This window comes from Dysidea avara, chromosome 3 (assembly GCF_963678975.1).
Source record: "Dysidea avara chromosome 3, odDysAvar1.4, whole genome shotgun sequence".
Classification (NCBI taxonomy): domain Eukaryota; kingdom Metazoa; phylum Porifera; class Demospongiae; order Dictyoceratida; family Dysideidae; genus Dysidea; species Dysidea avara.
In genome coordinates, this window is record NC_089274.1 from 16608015 (window position 1) to 16625353 (window position 17339).

General features: G+C 37.7%; 2 protein-coding genes and 1 long non-coding RNA gene across 10 annotated transcripts in view; all 3 read left to right on the top strand.

The window, feature by feature from the left end:
* Positions 1-9342, top strand: part of LOC136249726 (fibropellin-1-like) — a 37876-nt gene extending 28534 nt beyond the window's left edge. For all 6 annotated transcript variants that reach the window (XM_066041827.1, XM_066041828.1, XM_066041825.1 and 3 more), the window contains 4 exons: positions 184-2214; positions 2519-2617; positions 7836-7998; positions 9070-9342. In XM_066041827.1, the coding sequence (XP_065897899.1) occupies positions 184-2214; positions 2519-2617; positions 7836-7998; positions 9070-9199 (2423 nt within the window). In that variant the 3' untranslated portion in view covers positions 9200-9342. The remainder of the gene's footprint in view (positions 1-183; positions 2215-2518; positions 2618-7835; positions 7999-9069) is intronic.
* Positions 2630-7829, top strand: LOC136249747 (uncharacterized). 2 transcript variants are annotated; one of them, XR_010698323.1, is made up of 5 exons: positions 2630-3031; positions 3082-6799; positions 6859-7165; positions 7213-7306; positions 7362-7829. It is a non-coding gene; the product is annotated as an uncharacterized lncRNA (long non-coding RNA). The 2 variants fall into 2 exon arrangements; XR_010698322.1 differs by having other exon boundaries at positions 2630-6799.
* A 1199-nt stretch (positions 9343-10541) lies between the features above and the next one.
* Positions 10542-15869, top strand: LOC136249741 (uncharacterized). Of its 2 annotated transcripts, none has more exons than XM_066041848.1 (3): positions 10542-13498; positions 14158-14315; positions 14713-15869. In XM_066041848.1, the coding sequence occupies exons 1-3, from the start codon at positions 13048-13050 to the stop codon at positions 14737-14739; spliced, it is 636 nt and encodes a 211-aa protein (XP_065897920.1). In that variant the 5' UTR covers positions 10542-13047; the 3' UTR covers positions 14740-15869. The 2 variants fall into 2 exon arrangements, with proteins under 2 accessions (XP_065897920.1, XP_065897919.1); XM_066041847.1 differs by having other exon boundaries at positions 15053-15869.
* Positions 15870-17339: the final 1470 nt, after the last annotated feature.

Consider the following 17339-nt stretch of genomic DNA (forward strand, 5'->3'; position numbering starts at 1 on the left):
AACTTTTATCTGTCATTCCAACAAAAAGCCTTATACAGGGTTACATACTAAGATCTTATTCCTATTTACAATACATGTGTTAATCATCTTAAGTGTGACAATTACAAAATAATATAATGACCTCTAGCTGTTACATACCCATTAATGTGTACAATTCACATCACATTTTTTTGATTTGTTTAGTTTGCAGTTTGACATGTGAGCATGAGGGAACACAAGCACCAGATTGTTCCAGATGTCTCTGTGTACCTGGTTATGAGGGGATAATGTGTGAGAATGAGATCAACGAGTGTGATCCTAATCCTTGTGGAAATAATGGAACTTGTACTGATATGGTGAATGACTATTCTTGTCAGTGTGTAGCTGGTTTTACTGATAAAAACTGTACAACTGACATTGATGAATGTGATCCTAATCCTTGTGACAACGATGGAACATGCACTGACTTGGTAAATGGTTACACATGTGCATGTGTGACTGGTTTTACTGATGTTAATTGTACAACTGATATTGATGATTGTGATCCTGATCCTTGTGAGAATAATGGTACTTGTACTGACATGGTTAATGGTTACTCTTGTCAGTGTGTAGCTGGCTTTGCTGATGTAAACTGTACAACTGACATTGATGACTGTGATCCTAACCCTTGTGAAAATGATGGAACCTGTATTGATATGGTGAATGACTATTCTTGTCAGTGTGTAGCCGGTTATACTGATAAAAACTGTACAACTGACATCGATGAATGTGATCCTGATCCTTGTGACAATAATGGAACTTGTACTGATATGGTGAATGACTATTCTTGTCAGTGTGTAGCCGGTTATACTGATAAAAACTGTACAACTGACATTGATGATTGTGATCCTGGTCCCTGTGAGAACAACGGTACTTGTACTGACATGGTTAATGGTTACTCTTGTCAGTGTGTAGCTGGCTTTACTGATGTAAACTGTACAACTGACATCAATGAATGTGATCCTGATCCTTGTGAAAATGATGGAACCTGTATTGATATGATAAATGGTTATTCCTGTCAGTGTGTAGCAGGTCATACTGATACAAACTGTTCAACAAACATCAATGAATGTGATCCCAATCCTTGTGAAAATGATGGAACATGCACTGATTTGGTAAATGATTTTTCCTGTCATTGTATAGCTGGTTTTATTGGCAAAAACTGTTCAACAAACATCAATGAATGTGATCCTGATCCTTGTGACAATAATGGAACTTGTACTGATATGGTGAATGATTATTCTTGTCAGTGTGTAGCCGGTTATAATGATAAAAATTGCACAACTGACATTGATGATTGTGATCCTGATCCCTGTGAGAACAATGGTACTTGTACTGACATGGTTAATGGTTACTCTTGTCAGTGTGTAGCTGGCTTTATTGATGTAAACTGTACAACTGACATTGATGACTGTGATCCTAATCCTTGTGAAAATAATGGAACCTGTACTGATATGGTGAATGACTATTCTTGTCAGTGTGTAGCTGGTTATACTGATAAAAACTGTACAACTGACATTGACGAATGTGATCCTGATCCTTGTGAAAATGATGGAACCTGTATTGATATGATAAATGGTTATTCCTGTCAGTGTGTAGCAGGTCATATTGATACAAACTGTTCAACAAACATCAATGAATGTGATCCCAATCCTTGTGAAAATGATGGAACATGCACTGATTTGGTAAATGATTTTTCCTGTCACTGTGTAGCTGGTTTTATTGGCAAAAACTGTTCAAGAAACATCAATGAATGTGATCCTGATCCTTGTGAAAATAATGGAACATGCACTGATTTGGTAAATGATTTTTCCTGTGACTGCGTAGCTGGCTATACTAGCAAGAACTGTTCGATAAACATTGATGAATGTAGTTCTAATCCTTGCAATAATAATGGTACTTGTGCCGATGGAATTAATGGCTTTACTTGTAGCTGTGAAGCAGGATTTACTGATGCAACTTGCGATGTAAACATTGACGATTGTAGTCCTAATCCTTGTGAAAATGATGGAAAGTGTGCTGATTTGGTAAATGATTATTCTTGCCAATGTTTAGCTGGTTATACTGATAAAAACTGCTCAACAAACAATAATGAATGCAATTCTAATCCTTGTAAGAATGGAGGGATGTGTACTGATGGAGTTAATGGCTTCACTTGTACATGTAATCCAGCATACTCTGGTGTTGACTGTTCTGGTAAGTGTATGTATATAATTTATCATTGTCTGATCGTGTGATGTGCAGAAATTTTAAGACAGACTTTAACTTTTAAGACCAATGAATTAGTAACTTTATTAAATGCAAAGCACTTGTTGAATCACTCTAATAAAGTGCACAGTATATATCGCACTGGTGACAAAATCCTCTATTTAAATGATCACTTTTGCTGATTGCAAAAAAACAAGTGTTCAAATTAGGAGTTGTGGTGATACATTTGTACTACAAGTTAGACTCAGTGCTCTGTATCTGTAATTATCATTAACTCCTCATGTTTCCGTAGACTGCAGCATACCCAACTGTGCTAAATGTGATAAAACTGGAAAATGCTCGAAATGTGAGGATGGATATAAGCTCGATGATAATGATGCTCAGTGTATTGGTGAGTGCCAGTTTAAACCATCTTGCAAGAACCTGCAAGATCCTGCAAGTTCTTACAAGAAAGTATGATTGCAAGAATTTCTCGTCAAATTCTTGCAAGAGTAGTTAAAATCCTGCAAGAAAATATGACTGCAGGAATATCTAGGGCAATAATTATTCTATTCTTGCAAGAACGTAAAAATCTTGCAAGGACTATACAGATTCTTGCAATTAAACTTCTTGCTTGAATTTATATACACTTGAAAGAATTAATATACTATACTTTGGGGAAAATGATATACATACTATGATGACTATCTGCCACATCGAGGAAAGTTCTGGATTAGTAGCTACCCCTGGAGCCAAGCCACTAGTAGTTCATGGAGAGTACAAAGATATCCCAAGTAACAGCATGTTACAGCAATACATTTTACAGGTAGCTTACAGGTAGTTGTCATTCATATTTTTTTTTGTTTTTTTTTTCAGTGTTTATAGCTATACAAGACTGATAACCCCATGCCAAGAGCCTGACAGAAGTTACAGAGTCAGTCACCAGAAGAATAAGCTGTCTTAGAAAAATACCGAAATACATTTTAAATTATTAAATACAATATTCTATAATAAGCGCGTTATTTAGAGTAAAGAATATTACCATAGAAACGACTTCTTTAGGAACTGTGTCGAGTGGAGTAGTGAAGAAAGCATTATTTATTAGGGAAATTCTTGATCTAAAAGATGACATTTAAGTTTTTTATACTTGTATTTTGAATGATTACTGGCTGGTTTCTTCTGGTGGGAGTTATTTCCGAGCTGTGACATTGTGACTTACATCATAAAGTGGCTCTAGCGGAAGTTGCCATTACTTGTAGTATGGCACCTTACTGTACTTGCGGAAATTTTTGCGGTATGAAATTTCCGCTTCATCATAACTAAACAAGATTTTCACGATTTTATTTTCACGGTTAAAGGAGTTTAGGTTTTCGCGATTTTTTGCGGTTGGAAGTGTTGCCACGTGTTGTGAGATGTCTATGAAAGATATAACTTATTATTTTAAGCAAGTTAAACCGAATGCTTTACCAAGCAACGTGTTACAGTCTACTATTGAATGCGTTAAGAGAGAGTTAAAATCAATCTCGAGTCATAGTGCGAGTTGCAGCCATGGCAATGGACAACAAAAAACTCGTGGTGAATACATCAAGTTGAGTGACGAAGAACGAGCTACCATTGGTGAATATGCGGCGAAACATGGCCCTGCTGCTGCTATTCGTCATTTTAAGAAAGAAGGAAGTTTCCCGAATTTAAAAGAAGCCAGTGTTCGGGGATGGAGAGATGCTTACCGTCGGGAAGTGTTTAATCAGTCCAATGATCGAAAATGAGACAGACCAGTGGAAGTAACAGAACTTTTACAAAAGCGGCGTGGAAGGCCACTCTTAATAGGGGAGGAGTTGGAGGAAGAGATGAAATTGTTTATAAAGGCCTCGCATGCAAAGGGAACTGTTGTGAATACTGAGACTGTCATGAACACTGCAAGAGATGTTGTCATTAGCCATGATGCCAACTTGCTTGCTGAAAATGGAGGATACATCAACATAACTAAAGAGTGGGCGCAGCGAGTGCTTCAACGAATGGGTTTGGTGAAGCGGAAAGGAACAACAAAAGCAAAGGTATTGCCATCTGATTTTGAAAAAGTGAAAAGGCAGTTTCTGTTTGATGTGCGCACGATTGTTGCAATGGAAAGCATTCCTAAAGAACTAATAATCAACTAGGACCAATGAAATACGTGCCAGTGTTGGATTGGACTTTTGAAGAGAAGGGAGCCAAGAGAGTAGAAATTGCTGGGCTGGATGACAAACGGCAAATCACCGTTTTAATGTCATGTGCTATGGATGGAAAGCTGCTGCCCACTCAAGTGATATATGCTGGCAAGACCCCTGCTTGCTTGCCCAAGGTCGAATGTCCAAAAGATTGGTATTTGACCTATTCTGTAAACCACTGGTCAAATGAACACACCATGATGGGTTATCTTCATAACATATTACTTCCATATGTCACAGTGACACGCTGTAATCTGAAGCTGAGCCCTGCCTCGTGATATTTGACTCTTTCAAAGGCCAAACTACTCCAGCATTTTTGGACTTTTAGAACAGAACAACATCTTAGTTGTAGAGGTTCCCCCAAACTGCACTGATCGATTGCAGCCATTAGATCTAGCAGTCAACAAACCCTTAAAGGATCAAATTAAAAAGCAATTCCATCTTTGGTATGCTGGAGAGGTCAAGAAGAAGATGGAAGATGGGCAAGGCAAGAAGGTTGTTGACCTGAAACTCACTAGGTTGAAGCCACTTGGGCTACAATGGTTGGTAAATGCATGCAGTTATGTGGAACGTAACAGTTTCATTCAGAATAGTTTTTCAGAAGCTGGGATCACTTCAACTTTGTCTCCATATATTTAACCCAAGCTAAATACTGTTACAGTATAAATACTATTACCACATTATCATGATTCATTATTTGACTGTATTTTCACTGAATAGGAATACAATTATGTTTATGGTTAAATTTTACAATTAACTAATCATATAGTGTTACACTACTATGAAAACAACTCCAAAGTACCATTGGAAAAACACCTGGTAAGGTGCTCACGCATCAGTGATTCTGTATAGTTCATCTTAAGGGGATCTTTCCCATGTGCAACACTTGTAGCATTAGCAATGGCATACAGGCCACATTCTTTTCCTCCCTGTTGCTTCTGCACATTTTTCAAAATAGTAATATTGCTGGGTGAACAGTGAAATTGCTTTTTAAGTAAACACAATGTTGGTTCATCCCATTTTGTATATGCTGAATCATATACTGACACCCTTTTGCCAGCTGTACCAATGGTAGTTGCACATATCCAGTGATCTCCACCAGTATGGAAAACCTGTAGAGCATTGTGTGTCGGATCTTTGTGGGCTTTGTCGTGCAAGAGTGTGAGGCGTAAACCATTAATCTTTGGGAATTTAGCTTTCAAAAGTCTTTGTGCAAAGTTAATGTGCTTGTCAGAGAGTTTCTCACCACTTCTAAGTATTTCTTTGTCAATATTGGTCAAACTTATATCTCTAACTTTTACCCATATTTGTGTTTCCCCACTGACACTGTCATGTGACTCATCCTCATCAATTGGCTCGGTCTTCACTTTTACACCACGAATTGATGCACTGGGCTGTGCACTAACATCTGTATTACTGGGTTTGTTCCGAGGCTCTGTTTTTACCTCCAAAGATGTGCTACCCTGCGGCTGTGGTGTCACCAGACTGGCTTGGTTTACAGTACCAACAGAAATTCCAGCAGCTGTAAGACACAAATGTACTATACTGAAATAATGATATCCTTTACATACCTTGTAGCTCACCAACCCCATCACTTTCTTCACTTAGCAGTTTTATGTGACATCATCGTTACACTATCCTTTCCAGTAAATTTATACGTACATGGCAACTCCATCCTCCCTTGTGGCAAATGATCTGAATACCTTCTTGGCCCAGTCACTGTGCTCGTGATGGTTCCACCATGCGATAAGAATCTTGTACACATACACGAGATGGTACATGGTACATGGCCAACAATGACATCATCCTTTCACAGCGCAACAGCGAATCAGTCTTCTGAATTCCCGCATTCCTGCCCACAATTCAGTCTCTTCAACTGAAGGATCCCATATATCCGTATAGATGTGGTAGCCATGAATACAACTGGTGAGGGTAAAAGTGCTGGTCATCGAGTTTGCTGATCTACAGTACTAACTGCTGCCAAGTGTAGATAACTAACTCCTATAATTTCCTGCAATCTGTGAAATATTCACGGATTAAATTTTCACGGTTACAGTTTCAACCGCGAAATCCGTGAAATATACATACCGCGGAAATTTCCGCACGTATGGTATTGTGACATGGCAAAGGAAGTTTAAAAAGACTGAGAGGAAAAGTACAGTATTAGTGCGAGCTAGTTGTGATGGCTACGTTTAAGTGACAGTCTTTCAGCCTGCTATGGTGCAAGCTACGTTACATGATGGTACCCTACAACACTGCAACCATAGTTTTCTAGCATGAAGGCGAAGAAGCTGGGAATTTATCAACGTGTGAGACCATGCGTCTCTGAAGTTCCGTCACTATGCAGAGCCGTCTAGGCAGTAAAATGATGTCTTGCTATAAATTATCTGGTAAGCTAGTTTGTATCATTGCATATTCCGGTGTGACTAGTATCTATATTATACTGTAGGTTTACCAAGTCACTATAGAACAATAATATTTTTTCATACAGAAGGAAAGCTACAATACAATACACATCATAGTAGGCGGTTACATCTTGCCACTTCCAAGTTGGCTCTTGCCCTGCTTTATCCTATAAGGAGATAATGTTTAGTTGACATGAGTGAGCATTTAAATGTTTATTAGTATGGATGCCTCAATGTCACTGAGAAGATCCATAAAGTTGAGAGCACTATCACTGTACATAAGGTTGTAAACAAGATAATGCAAGCAATCATCCAATCAGTTGACCTCAACAACGAAATGATGAACTCCAGGTAGTCACTGATACTGTTTTATATATGATTGCAACTGCATATTACAGGTTACCTAATACAGCATGCAGTGGGGAATTCAAAACCGAATAGTATAGCATTGACGACAACTGTATGTGACATATTTTCAATGGATAAACATAGGTAACAAACTATATTGTGGTGGAACATTCCTTAAATGTGTTGTTTTCTATGATAGCTGGGAATCAAGTTGTGTACAACAGTCAAGTATTAAATTAAATACAACAGCGTGGAGTAATAGTCATGTCCATTTACAAGATTATGTTCAGCTATACTAATAAATGTTTTCATATTCATTGATTATCAAATATAAGTGGCCAGCTATAGGATGCTAATGATGGTCTTGCAAGACATGCAAGAAACCAAATTGCATTAAACTTTCTTGCAGGAATAGTTTTGTAAAATCTTGCAAGAAAAATATGGCAGAAATTCATGACAGAAAATTTCACAAGATCTTGCAAGAATCTTGCAGGATTTTATGCAGGATTCTTGCAAAAGGTCCTTTATATTGCAAGAATGAGAACCCTGCAGGATTTACAGAAATCTTGCAAGACTTTTGCAAGATTTACATGCACAGATCCTGCAGGATCTTGCAAGATGGTTTCTATTGGGTTATAATTGCTATACTTGGTTATAATTTATGTACTTGTAGCAATGAAACCTGAAGAAGAGGGTGGAGATGATGGACTGAGTGGTGGCGCTATATTTGGAATTGTCCTTGCCTGTATTGCTGGCCTCCTTGTTTTAATATTGATTATCATTGCAATAGTTATTGGGATACGTCGAAATAGGAGAGGTGTGGATAAAACTGATGGGTAAGTAACTTCAAGATATTTATCTGTAAATCAAATGTTTAACCTGAACACTTGCTGTGACCATGTGTTCACCTCTAAGGCTGAAACTTATTGTAGATTTATTTTTACTATTGTTCCCATTTTGTATGAATTAATAAGTGCTGTTCGCATTGTTATTGTATACGGTATGCAGGGGCAGATCTAGGGGGTGGGCTTTGGGGGCTGAAGCCCCCCCTTCACTTTTAGGCTTTACTTGATCAATATGCTGAGGATTATAATAAATTTTTGTCTTAGCATAATTATATGATCACTAATAATACAAATACTCATAAACCCACCTTATAAACATCTTTCCAAGGTATTATCAGTGGATTTATGCTAAAGGTTATGCAACAAGGACCCGGATCAGCATTGGGGGTGTACAAGATTGAGATACTCTAATAGAACAGTCACCTAACTACTCTAATAGAACATTCAGTGTAAGCATAAAAGTTGGTTCTGTTATGATATTTTTCCAAATCTTCCTGCGACTATACATGCAATGAAGTGCATTGGTCTGTTTAAAAGGCTTGTTTATCTATTTGTGTAGTTATTGCCGGTACTGGTATACTTAATTCAGGTACACAATTTCATTGAAAATGCTCTCAGATTCAATCTCAAATTTCAAAATTTTCCAGTTGCAACATTATTATTCTATCATGCATGCAATTGTGAGAGGGTGCATCATGTGCTTGGTTATCTAAACCTACCCAAACCTTTCCATTAGCAAATGCTGCAGAGAGCCATGTATATCTAAAGGCAGTATATAAAATATATACAGGCAGAAGTATGCATTTTATGTGGAAATGTCTCCAAATTGCAGTATTTTAGCATCTATTTTTCAAACATTTCCTGGAGGGGCATGCCCCCAGACCCCCTAGTTCCAGCATGAGACTTCACACACCTCCACCCAAGAGATTAGTACCTTGAGTTAGCCCCCCCCCCTTTATAAATCCTAGATCCGCCCCTGGTGTGTTTTTAATTCACTTGTCCATCAACTCACTGCCGTGAGCCTTGATGATACTACCAATTTCCCCCATGTTATTTTAACAGGTATATGCCAACATACAGCAAGCAGAAAGACGAGGCTGACATAGGAGATACTACAGACACTGATGCCGATGATCCTGCTAGTGGGGAAATGAAGTTATTAACCAGTGAAGGAGAGACTACTGAGCTATAAGCTACTTCACTACACATCATTGCACATAAATAGGACAGATTATTTTTGTATAGCAACAATAGTGCTGCTATCAGCACTGCTGAATCAGTTTGATGTCATTTTCATTTTTCAGCTAAAAAAAGTCTTAGAGATATTGTGAAAAATTGTATAGCCGGTCCTGAGCATATAAATTATGATCACGAGACTAGCGAGGCATTATAGTCCACTAGTAAATTGTAGGCTTCTCCAGATATTGTGCATTACAATGTGGTTAGTACCGCGGGCTATAGCATAAAGACTGAAAGACCAAGTACGGTTTCACCATTGCTTAGAAGCAAGGGAGGAGAACGTATCCGCTTGTAGAAGATTATATATGGTGAGTGAAAGGTTGTGATGGTTGACATATTATATGATCAGATCATGCTGTGAAGTATAGCTAACAAATGAGTAGCAATAGCTCAATAGTGCGTGATATATTCCTCCCGGCTGTCTACATATGAATATACCAGCGCCTGCATGTGTAACTATTGCATAAGTCAGCTTGTAAATGATGGAGTGTACTCAGACTAGGCTTGCGTCGAATATGCCAGCATAATTTTTGGCATAATACAAGGGCGGGTGCTTGGGGTGTGAAGTTCACACCCCCCCGTCCAAAATTTTACCATGTGCAAGCTAGGATGCTTCTAGAAGTTGCAGTATAGATGCAATTGCATCTTATACGTATGCATGGGCAATGAAAAGATGGAAAAAGAAGGGAGAATAGCTAATAATTCTAAGAGGGGTTCAAATTATACTTTTGGTGTGAGACTTAACCTAAAAGCTGCTAAAAATCGAAATACTCTAATAGAACAGCCAACTACTCTAATAGAACATCCATCAATGTTTTTTTCAAGAAGTTGCCAGTGTGTTTTCTTAACCTGTGCAGTGTGCACTGCTATCTTACCATTGCTCCAAAATCCTGCCATATACTAATCACTTTCTGAGAACAAATTCTGTCAAATGGTTTAATATTATAGTAGGTATTTTCAGCTGTCGCTACAAACTTGATGCTTGGGTTGACATGCTTAATTAAAACAGTTAATTTGTTAAAATGTGTACAGTTAACAAGGCTGTAACATCTGAGAACTGTTTGTTTTTGCTTTGTCAGTACCAAAGTTCCATGCTGCGTTTATCTGAATCTAGCATCAATTGAAGTTAATAAAATTTAATGTCATACAGGGTTTGCACTCCCAAACCCCTTGAAGCTCAACTTTATAAGCTTAAATGATACTGCAGCATTTACGCTGTCATGTTATAAGTGGGTTAGTTGTGGCCAAACACTAGTTGTATATGTAAGTGGCTTTGGACTCATGTTGTAAAAGATTAATATGGTGATGCATGGGGCCATAGTTGTAAACAAGTCAGATTGAAATAGCAACAGAACGGTCTGTGGCTATAATTACAAAGTTGAAGTTATTTTTGTGTGCATTTTAAATCTCTACAATGACTTTAAGATCCAATCGACCTGCGTATACTGTCTTTGACAATCTGCTATTATGTATTTCCTTATAATCCAATAGCATTTAGAAGTGTAGCTAGCTTGTTCTGTTTTTCTAAAATTGCTTACAACTGCACTCATCCATCTTGTACCACCACACTCTTTCAGTACAATAGAGTATTTGGTTAAAAATAGCTTCCAGATTCAATCTTGTGATAGCTATGTTCCAAAAATTTGCAGAGGAAGCATCACTCCAGACCCTGGCCCCCTAGCTGGAAAATTCTACATATGTGTACTCTACATGCACACTGATGGTGAGTGTGTACAGTGCTTGCCTTCTCAAGCCCTCTCTTCATTGTTACTGTTTGGACGTTATAGTTTGAGCCATGAGACTGTAAAGCACACTAGCTATACCTTAAGCCAAGCAATACACTAAATTTGGCTATCTTGTATTTTGATGAATTTACTATTATAAATTTTATTAATTCGTGATCAATTAGCAAAAAAAACATTAAATTGCTAAATTTAATGTACCACTAAATTAAGGTATTTCAAACACAAAATTAATGGATCATGTATAGCTGGTCGATATTTGTATCCTTCCCCTTCCTGTTCTTTATGTGAAGAATAGATTTTTAGTTACTAGCTAATGCCTTATATGACAGCTACTATTATGACAACTATTCTGGAATAATGGTGTCATTTCATCATTATTACACTTAGGTGATTCACAATGCTTTGAAAGCATTGTGAATCACTTAAACAAAGTGGCATCATTTTTCAGTCAAAAATATTACCAAATTTAATACTGAATAGGCTAAATTTGCCAAAAAATTTCTGTGGGGGCATCCCCCCAGACCCCCCTAGATAGAACATGCTCCACATGTTGAGTGTGCTTTGCACACTATAGCTAGTTGTATTAACCAGTTGTCACTTTTCTTAGCCAACCAACCATTCATGTTAGCACCTCCCCTTCTGAAATCCTAAATCCACCCCTGTAAATAGGGGATAAAAAGCATAAAGCATAATTCTGGCATAATGGAGCATAATCAGGAGCATAATGGGCACCCGGCACCATAAGTATAACTTCTGCTATAAGTCACAAAGTCAAAGGCTAACCTGTTTTGAGTGGTGAAATTATTCCTGACAACAAGTAGAAAAATGCACTACAACCTTCATGCTACAAGTTTACACCCGACGGAACGAGTCAGTACTTTTCATTGTGGGTTTGAGTTTTATAGGACACATACAATCATGTGCCAAATAGTACCAAGGCATGGCAAAGCAATTTCTAATGTGTCTCATCATCTGATTTTGAATAAAATGTGATATGATGATTATGATTATTGAAAGCTCGATTGGAAGACAATAGCTACAAGAGAAGCTCTGATGGTAATAAGGTTAGTGATGAGTCAGTATAGCTAGTGAATGTCTGGACATTGAAAATAGTGAAGTATCTGCAGATCTGCAATGCAGTGAGGCTGAGGTTAATATCAAACCAGGAAAATATTTCAAAAAGATCGAGATTCTCTAATAGAACAGTCAAACACTCTAATAGAACAGCAACAGAGAGAATGAGAGCTATTAAGTGTTTACCCCAGAAGGCTAATATGTTCTTGGCATGGTGGTGAAAATGAAAGTTGCATAATATTACAGTATATTGAGCAGTTGTTGTCCTTTGAATACCAATTACTAAAATTCAGAACATCTATCATAATAATTATTATTTTTATCAATAGCTAATTATTTTCATACAAAAAAAACAAAATGTCTATAGCTTCTACGGGACTATAGATTTGCCTCCTGATCCCTTGCTCTAAAATTCCTGCAAACTCTGAAGCACATCCCAATTTCAAGCTATTGTTAATTTTTGTATGTTGAAGTTGAAATGACACTTGTCATTCACGTTCTATCACATGAAGAACTTCTCTTATTTAGAAAAACACAAAATAAAAGCATAATGCATTTCTGAAAAGCATAAAGACAAGCATAATAGGCAGAAAATTGGGGAAATGCCAAAAAGCATGATAGGCAAATTTTGGAGCATATAGACTCAAGCCTAACTCAGACTATATTGTGGTGTATAGCTAAGTACTAAACATTGCCAATGCCGGGTATCGTGTTTGGTAATAACATAGAAATGACCATGCTATTAAATTATGCAACTCAATTTAGCTGGTTAGCATCACTCACCATAATTATCAACAGTTTAATTTGCAAATTGGCTTGTAGTCTTGTGGTCACTACATATAACAGCAGTAATGAACCATGGAATGGACAAGTGAAGGTAACATGGGTACATTACATTGCAGGTGGGCTGCTTGTAGTAGCTACTGCCAGTAAAAATTAATTTACAAAACTATGCAGCTAGCTTATCGTATGGTTTTGTTATATGAAGCCATATGAATGTGTTTGTCATGTAGTTGGTATTGCAAAGATGAAGTTGTTACAGTTGCCGCTGTCACAGTTGTTGCTGTTGTGGTTGTCGCTACTAACCACACTGGTTGGAGTCAGTATTCAGCGGTGTGCTGTTGAAGATATCAATGTGATGGACTTGGTACTCAGCACTGAATCAATCGAAGTCACTCATATGCCAAATATAAATATTACAGATATTTATTATAATTGCTTATCTACTAGTAGAACTGTTGGTCTTTACTCATCAGCATCTCTATCAGTAGTGTACAACAGATCAAAGCCTGCTGCCATGCTGGAAGTTCGTTACAATGTGCAGTGCATACGTGGATATTGGCATCGTGTTGGAAGGACCACTACCACACTGAGGAGTAATGACACAAGGACAGATTGTTATAGTTGTACAGACCAAAGTGTTAATGAAACTGGTGAGTGAAATAATTTGGTGCTATTTGTTTTTGATTTGCCTTATTTGATGTGATTCGATTAATGGTATAATCATTTTAGCAATTATAATTTTGTTACATGGAATCTTTAATTAGCTAATTGCTTGTGTGCATTTAGCCTTCTTCATGTATACACAGAGTATATGAGTTATTGTGTAGTTTTCTGCTGCTGTTGTATGTCTTATGATCTTGAAGTGCATGGGAGTGCCAATGAGCTGGGCATTCATCAACTTCCAAAATGGGCTTAAAAATGTTTCAAGTCAACAATCCAAATAATGATATTGCATCCAAATATATGTTGTAAACAGCAACTGCTACTGAAACTTTGTAGTGCCATTCCAAGGCTACAAGTGATGACCATGATTTTTCTACTCAATTTGATTGGTCTGATGTGAAAAAAATGAATCTTATTGTGGACTGACACTCTTTAATTGATTACACAGATTGCAGTATGACATGTGTCAATAAGGGAATACAAGCACCAAACTGTTCTGGGTGTCTGTGTGCACCTGGGTATAGGGGAATGTTGTGTGAGATTAACATTAATGAAAAGTGTGACCCTGAAGATGCTCAGTGTGTTGATCAGTAGTAACTCATCATTATTAAAACATACAATATAATGTACTGTGTATATAATTTAGGGCAAACACCTGAGGAAGATGGAGAAGATGGACTAAGTAAAGTTGCCATTGTGGGAATTGTTATTTTCTGTATTGCTGCTCTTATTGTGCTAACTGTTACGGTAACTGTTGGAGTACGTCATGTTTGGAGGAGTGGGAAAAATAAAGCTGATAGCCAGGTGTGTATATGTGTATCATATAAGGGTTGGAAGACCACTTTCTTTTTTTTCCATTGAGTCAAAAAAATGACAAAAATAGGTGGTCTGGCAAGCAGAAACAAAAAGCTACATTCATCTCAATGAACATAACTCCTGATGATTTACTGGATGGTAGCACATATTCAGTCACAAAGCCCACATGCAGATAACTTTCAATTTAAAAAGATAGCCTACTTTTCCTGTTGTCCAACTAATACAACTGTAGCTTGTAGCTATATAGACCCCCAATTGACCTGGCTAATACAATATTCAGGTATTGTCATAAAATCATCAAACTTCGTTAATTTTCTAGTGAAATACTTTTAGTAATAAGTTGTAAAAGCTTGTAATTCAGCAGTACTTTTCATTTTTCTTGCAGCAAATATACCAACCCAAGGCAGATTGAACAAAGACCATCATACTGATACATATATGTAGCCGTTTGTACAAGAAAGAAGTGTTTACAAGTCCTCTTGACTGCTTACCATGTCTTGTTCTATACATGTGCACGTTCTAATTAGCAACATGGTATTTTGTATAGTTCTAAATGTATATAGCTTTAGACTTTCACAATGTCCATGACTTTTGAAAGATACTGAGCTCTGTAACTTTTGTATTCTTTATAGTTTGGTGGTGAGGACACCACAAATAATTTTTGCAAATTTTTAATGCTAACCCCATTTCACATTCCCTCAATAAAAAGTGTGTACATATTATAGGTACAACAATGCTCATTGCTGAGTTCTCCAATTTCACAGTTAGATAGCAGCTATTATTGAAAGTGATGGTTGTAGGATAGAGGTGTGGATGACAGGTGGGCACATGATAATATGAGGTACAGTGCATGGAACCTCTCTATTACGGACATTTTGGGACCCAGCATTTTTGGCCACTTATTGCTGTAAAATATAGGTTTTCCTCTTTCAGAGGTAAAAATTTAGACCTGTTGGGACCAAAATTTTTGTCCTTATTATAGAGGTCTTTTCTATTGTGTCATTAATTCAGGGAGTTTTGGGGGTTCCACTGTATAGACAGTTGTGTTGTGTATGTGTGTCATAGTACACTGCACTGAATAGTCTGAACATTTAAATGACAGTTATCTGGTGAGTTGCAAAGAAATAGTCTGACAATTTAATGATTTTTTTAACTTTTTGATCTTCTGAAGAGGTCTGCAGAAACTGTCCTTTGTATGAATAGAGAGTACAGTACCCTTTACATGGAGGGTTCTTTTAAAAAGGTTCCACTGTAAATAAAATGGCATCTCCAACAGTGAAGGAAAACACCAGATCACGCATGTTTCTCTCTTTTTTTCAATTTAATTTTTACAGGGATGACAGCATCAGCCAAGGCTGTTCTTCAGCTGTGTCCTGAATTGTACATATACAATATGTTCCCAGTTTAACAGCTGGGTGGCTGGAGCAATAGATAAAGTTTCTTGTGGAAACAACAGTAGTAGTGAGTTCCTGCTTGGGCATCGAACCTGGGACCTCTCAATCACCAAGCCAATGCCCTACCGTAGATACTGCTGCCCCCCCCCCCCCCCCCCCCCCCCAGTATTAAAAAGTTGAAATATTTTGCATGTTCTATTAGAGTAGTTGACTGTTTAAGCCATGCTCATAAAATTATAATATTGACTACTCCCATTGTTACTTTAATATACCCATTCCTCCTCTTCTTGCAGTGCTTGTTCTATTTATTTTTGCTTAAGGTACATGTTAAAATTTTTGGAGGGATTCTCATCATCCTATCTGTCCTCTGGATGTGATGCAGCTAATAGAAGAGCTAGATGCATGCAAAATACTATACAAGTAACAATTACAAGAAAAAAATCATTAGTGTGTGTGTGCGTGTGTTGTGTGTGTATGTGTAGTGAACTGTCCATGTCTTGTATTGTGGGTGAAGGTCCAGGTGGGACTTTGGGTGCCCACACCTTCACCTGTGGGACATGATACAGCCTCCTGTGGGTTACTAGTCTTGCCACAGGGGATTTTCCTGTGCTGACTTGTAGCACCCGAGTAGCACACAGTTCCCAGTACTGGTCCATAACTGTGCTAGCATAAGGTAGCCAAGTGGCTAGAGCATCAGCCTGGTAATCGAAAGGTTTCCAGTTGGAAGCTTGGTTATGCCAAATTGGTGTTGTTGTTTCCTTAAGCAAGAACCTTTACTCACATCACTCCAATCTAACAGCTGTTTAAATGGGGACCTGGTGCCTGATATCAACCGGGTGGGCTGTCACAGCAGCCCACCCAGCTGTAACATCATGGGTACTTGGTATTAACTGGGGAAGAAAATGCCAACTGCCCATGTCTCACACAGCGGATGAAAGGTTGAAAGGTTCGGATGAAAGATTTCAGGTTCTTGATGCGGTAGAAAGCACTGAGGCTTCTCCTGATGCAAGTGCAAGCATCTCCATCAACAGCACATTTTCAACTACTTTTCCACATCTGAGATTATAGGGATATACAGTTCCATGTCTGTATCAGTCCTTTTCGTCCTATCAAATGACCCTAACACCATACAGAAAATCCGTTACAACATGGAGTGCATAAATGATGTTTGGAAACATGTTGGGATGATCAGAGCTGCTTTAAGGAGTAATGAAACACGACATGATTGTGCTCTATGTCTCAATCAGACAGTGAATGAGGATCATTGCACTCATGAGTAACTGTATTATGCAGTAATCTGCAGCTTCATCAATATGTAAAACTATATAGCTGCATCTTTAAATTCTGTACATTTGCTCTACAGCTTGTGACTATTCATATACTGGACCCAACCAGTGTTATGGTCCAATGGCTAATCAGTGTTGTAGTTACAATGATGATGGCAATTATACCACTGATTGTGGGATGAACAGGGAGGGAAACTCAACCTTCCACTGTGTCTGTAGTAACTTCTGGACTGGAACTGATTGTGATGGTATGTCATTTATTTTGTAGCTGCATGGTATACTTCATATATGATTTTAAGGGATATATATTTCTTAAGATTTATTATCATTTC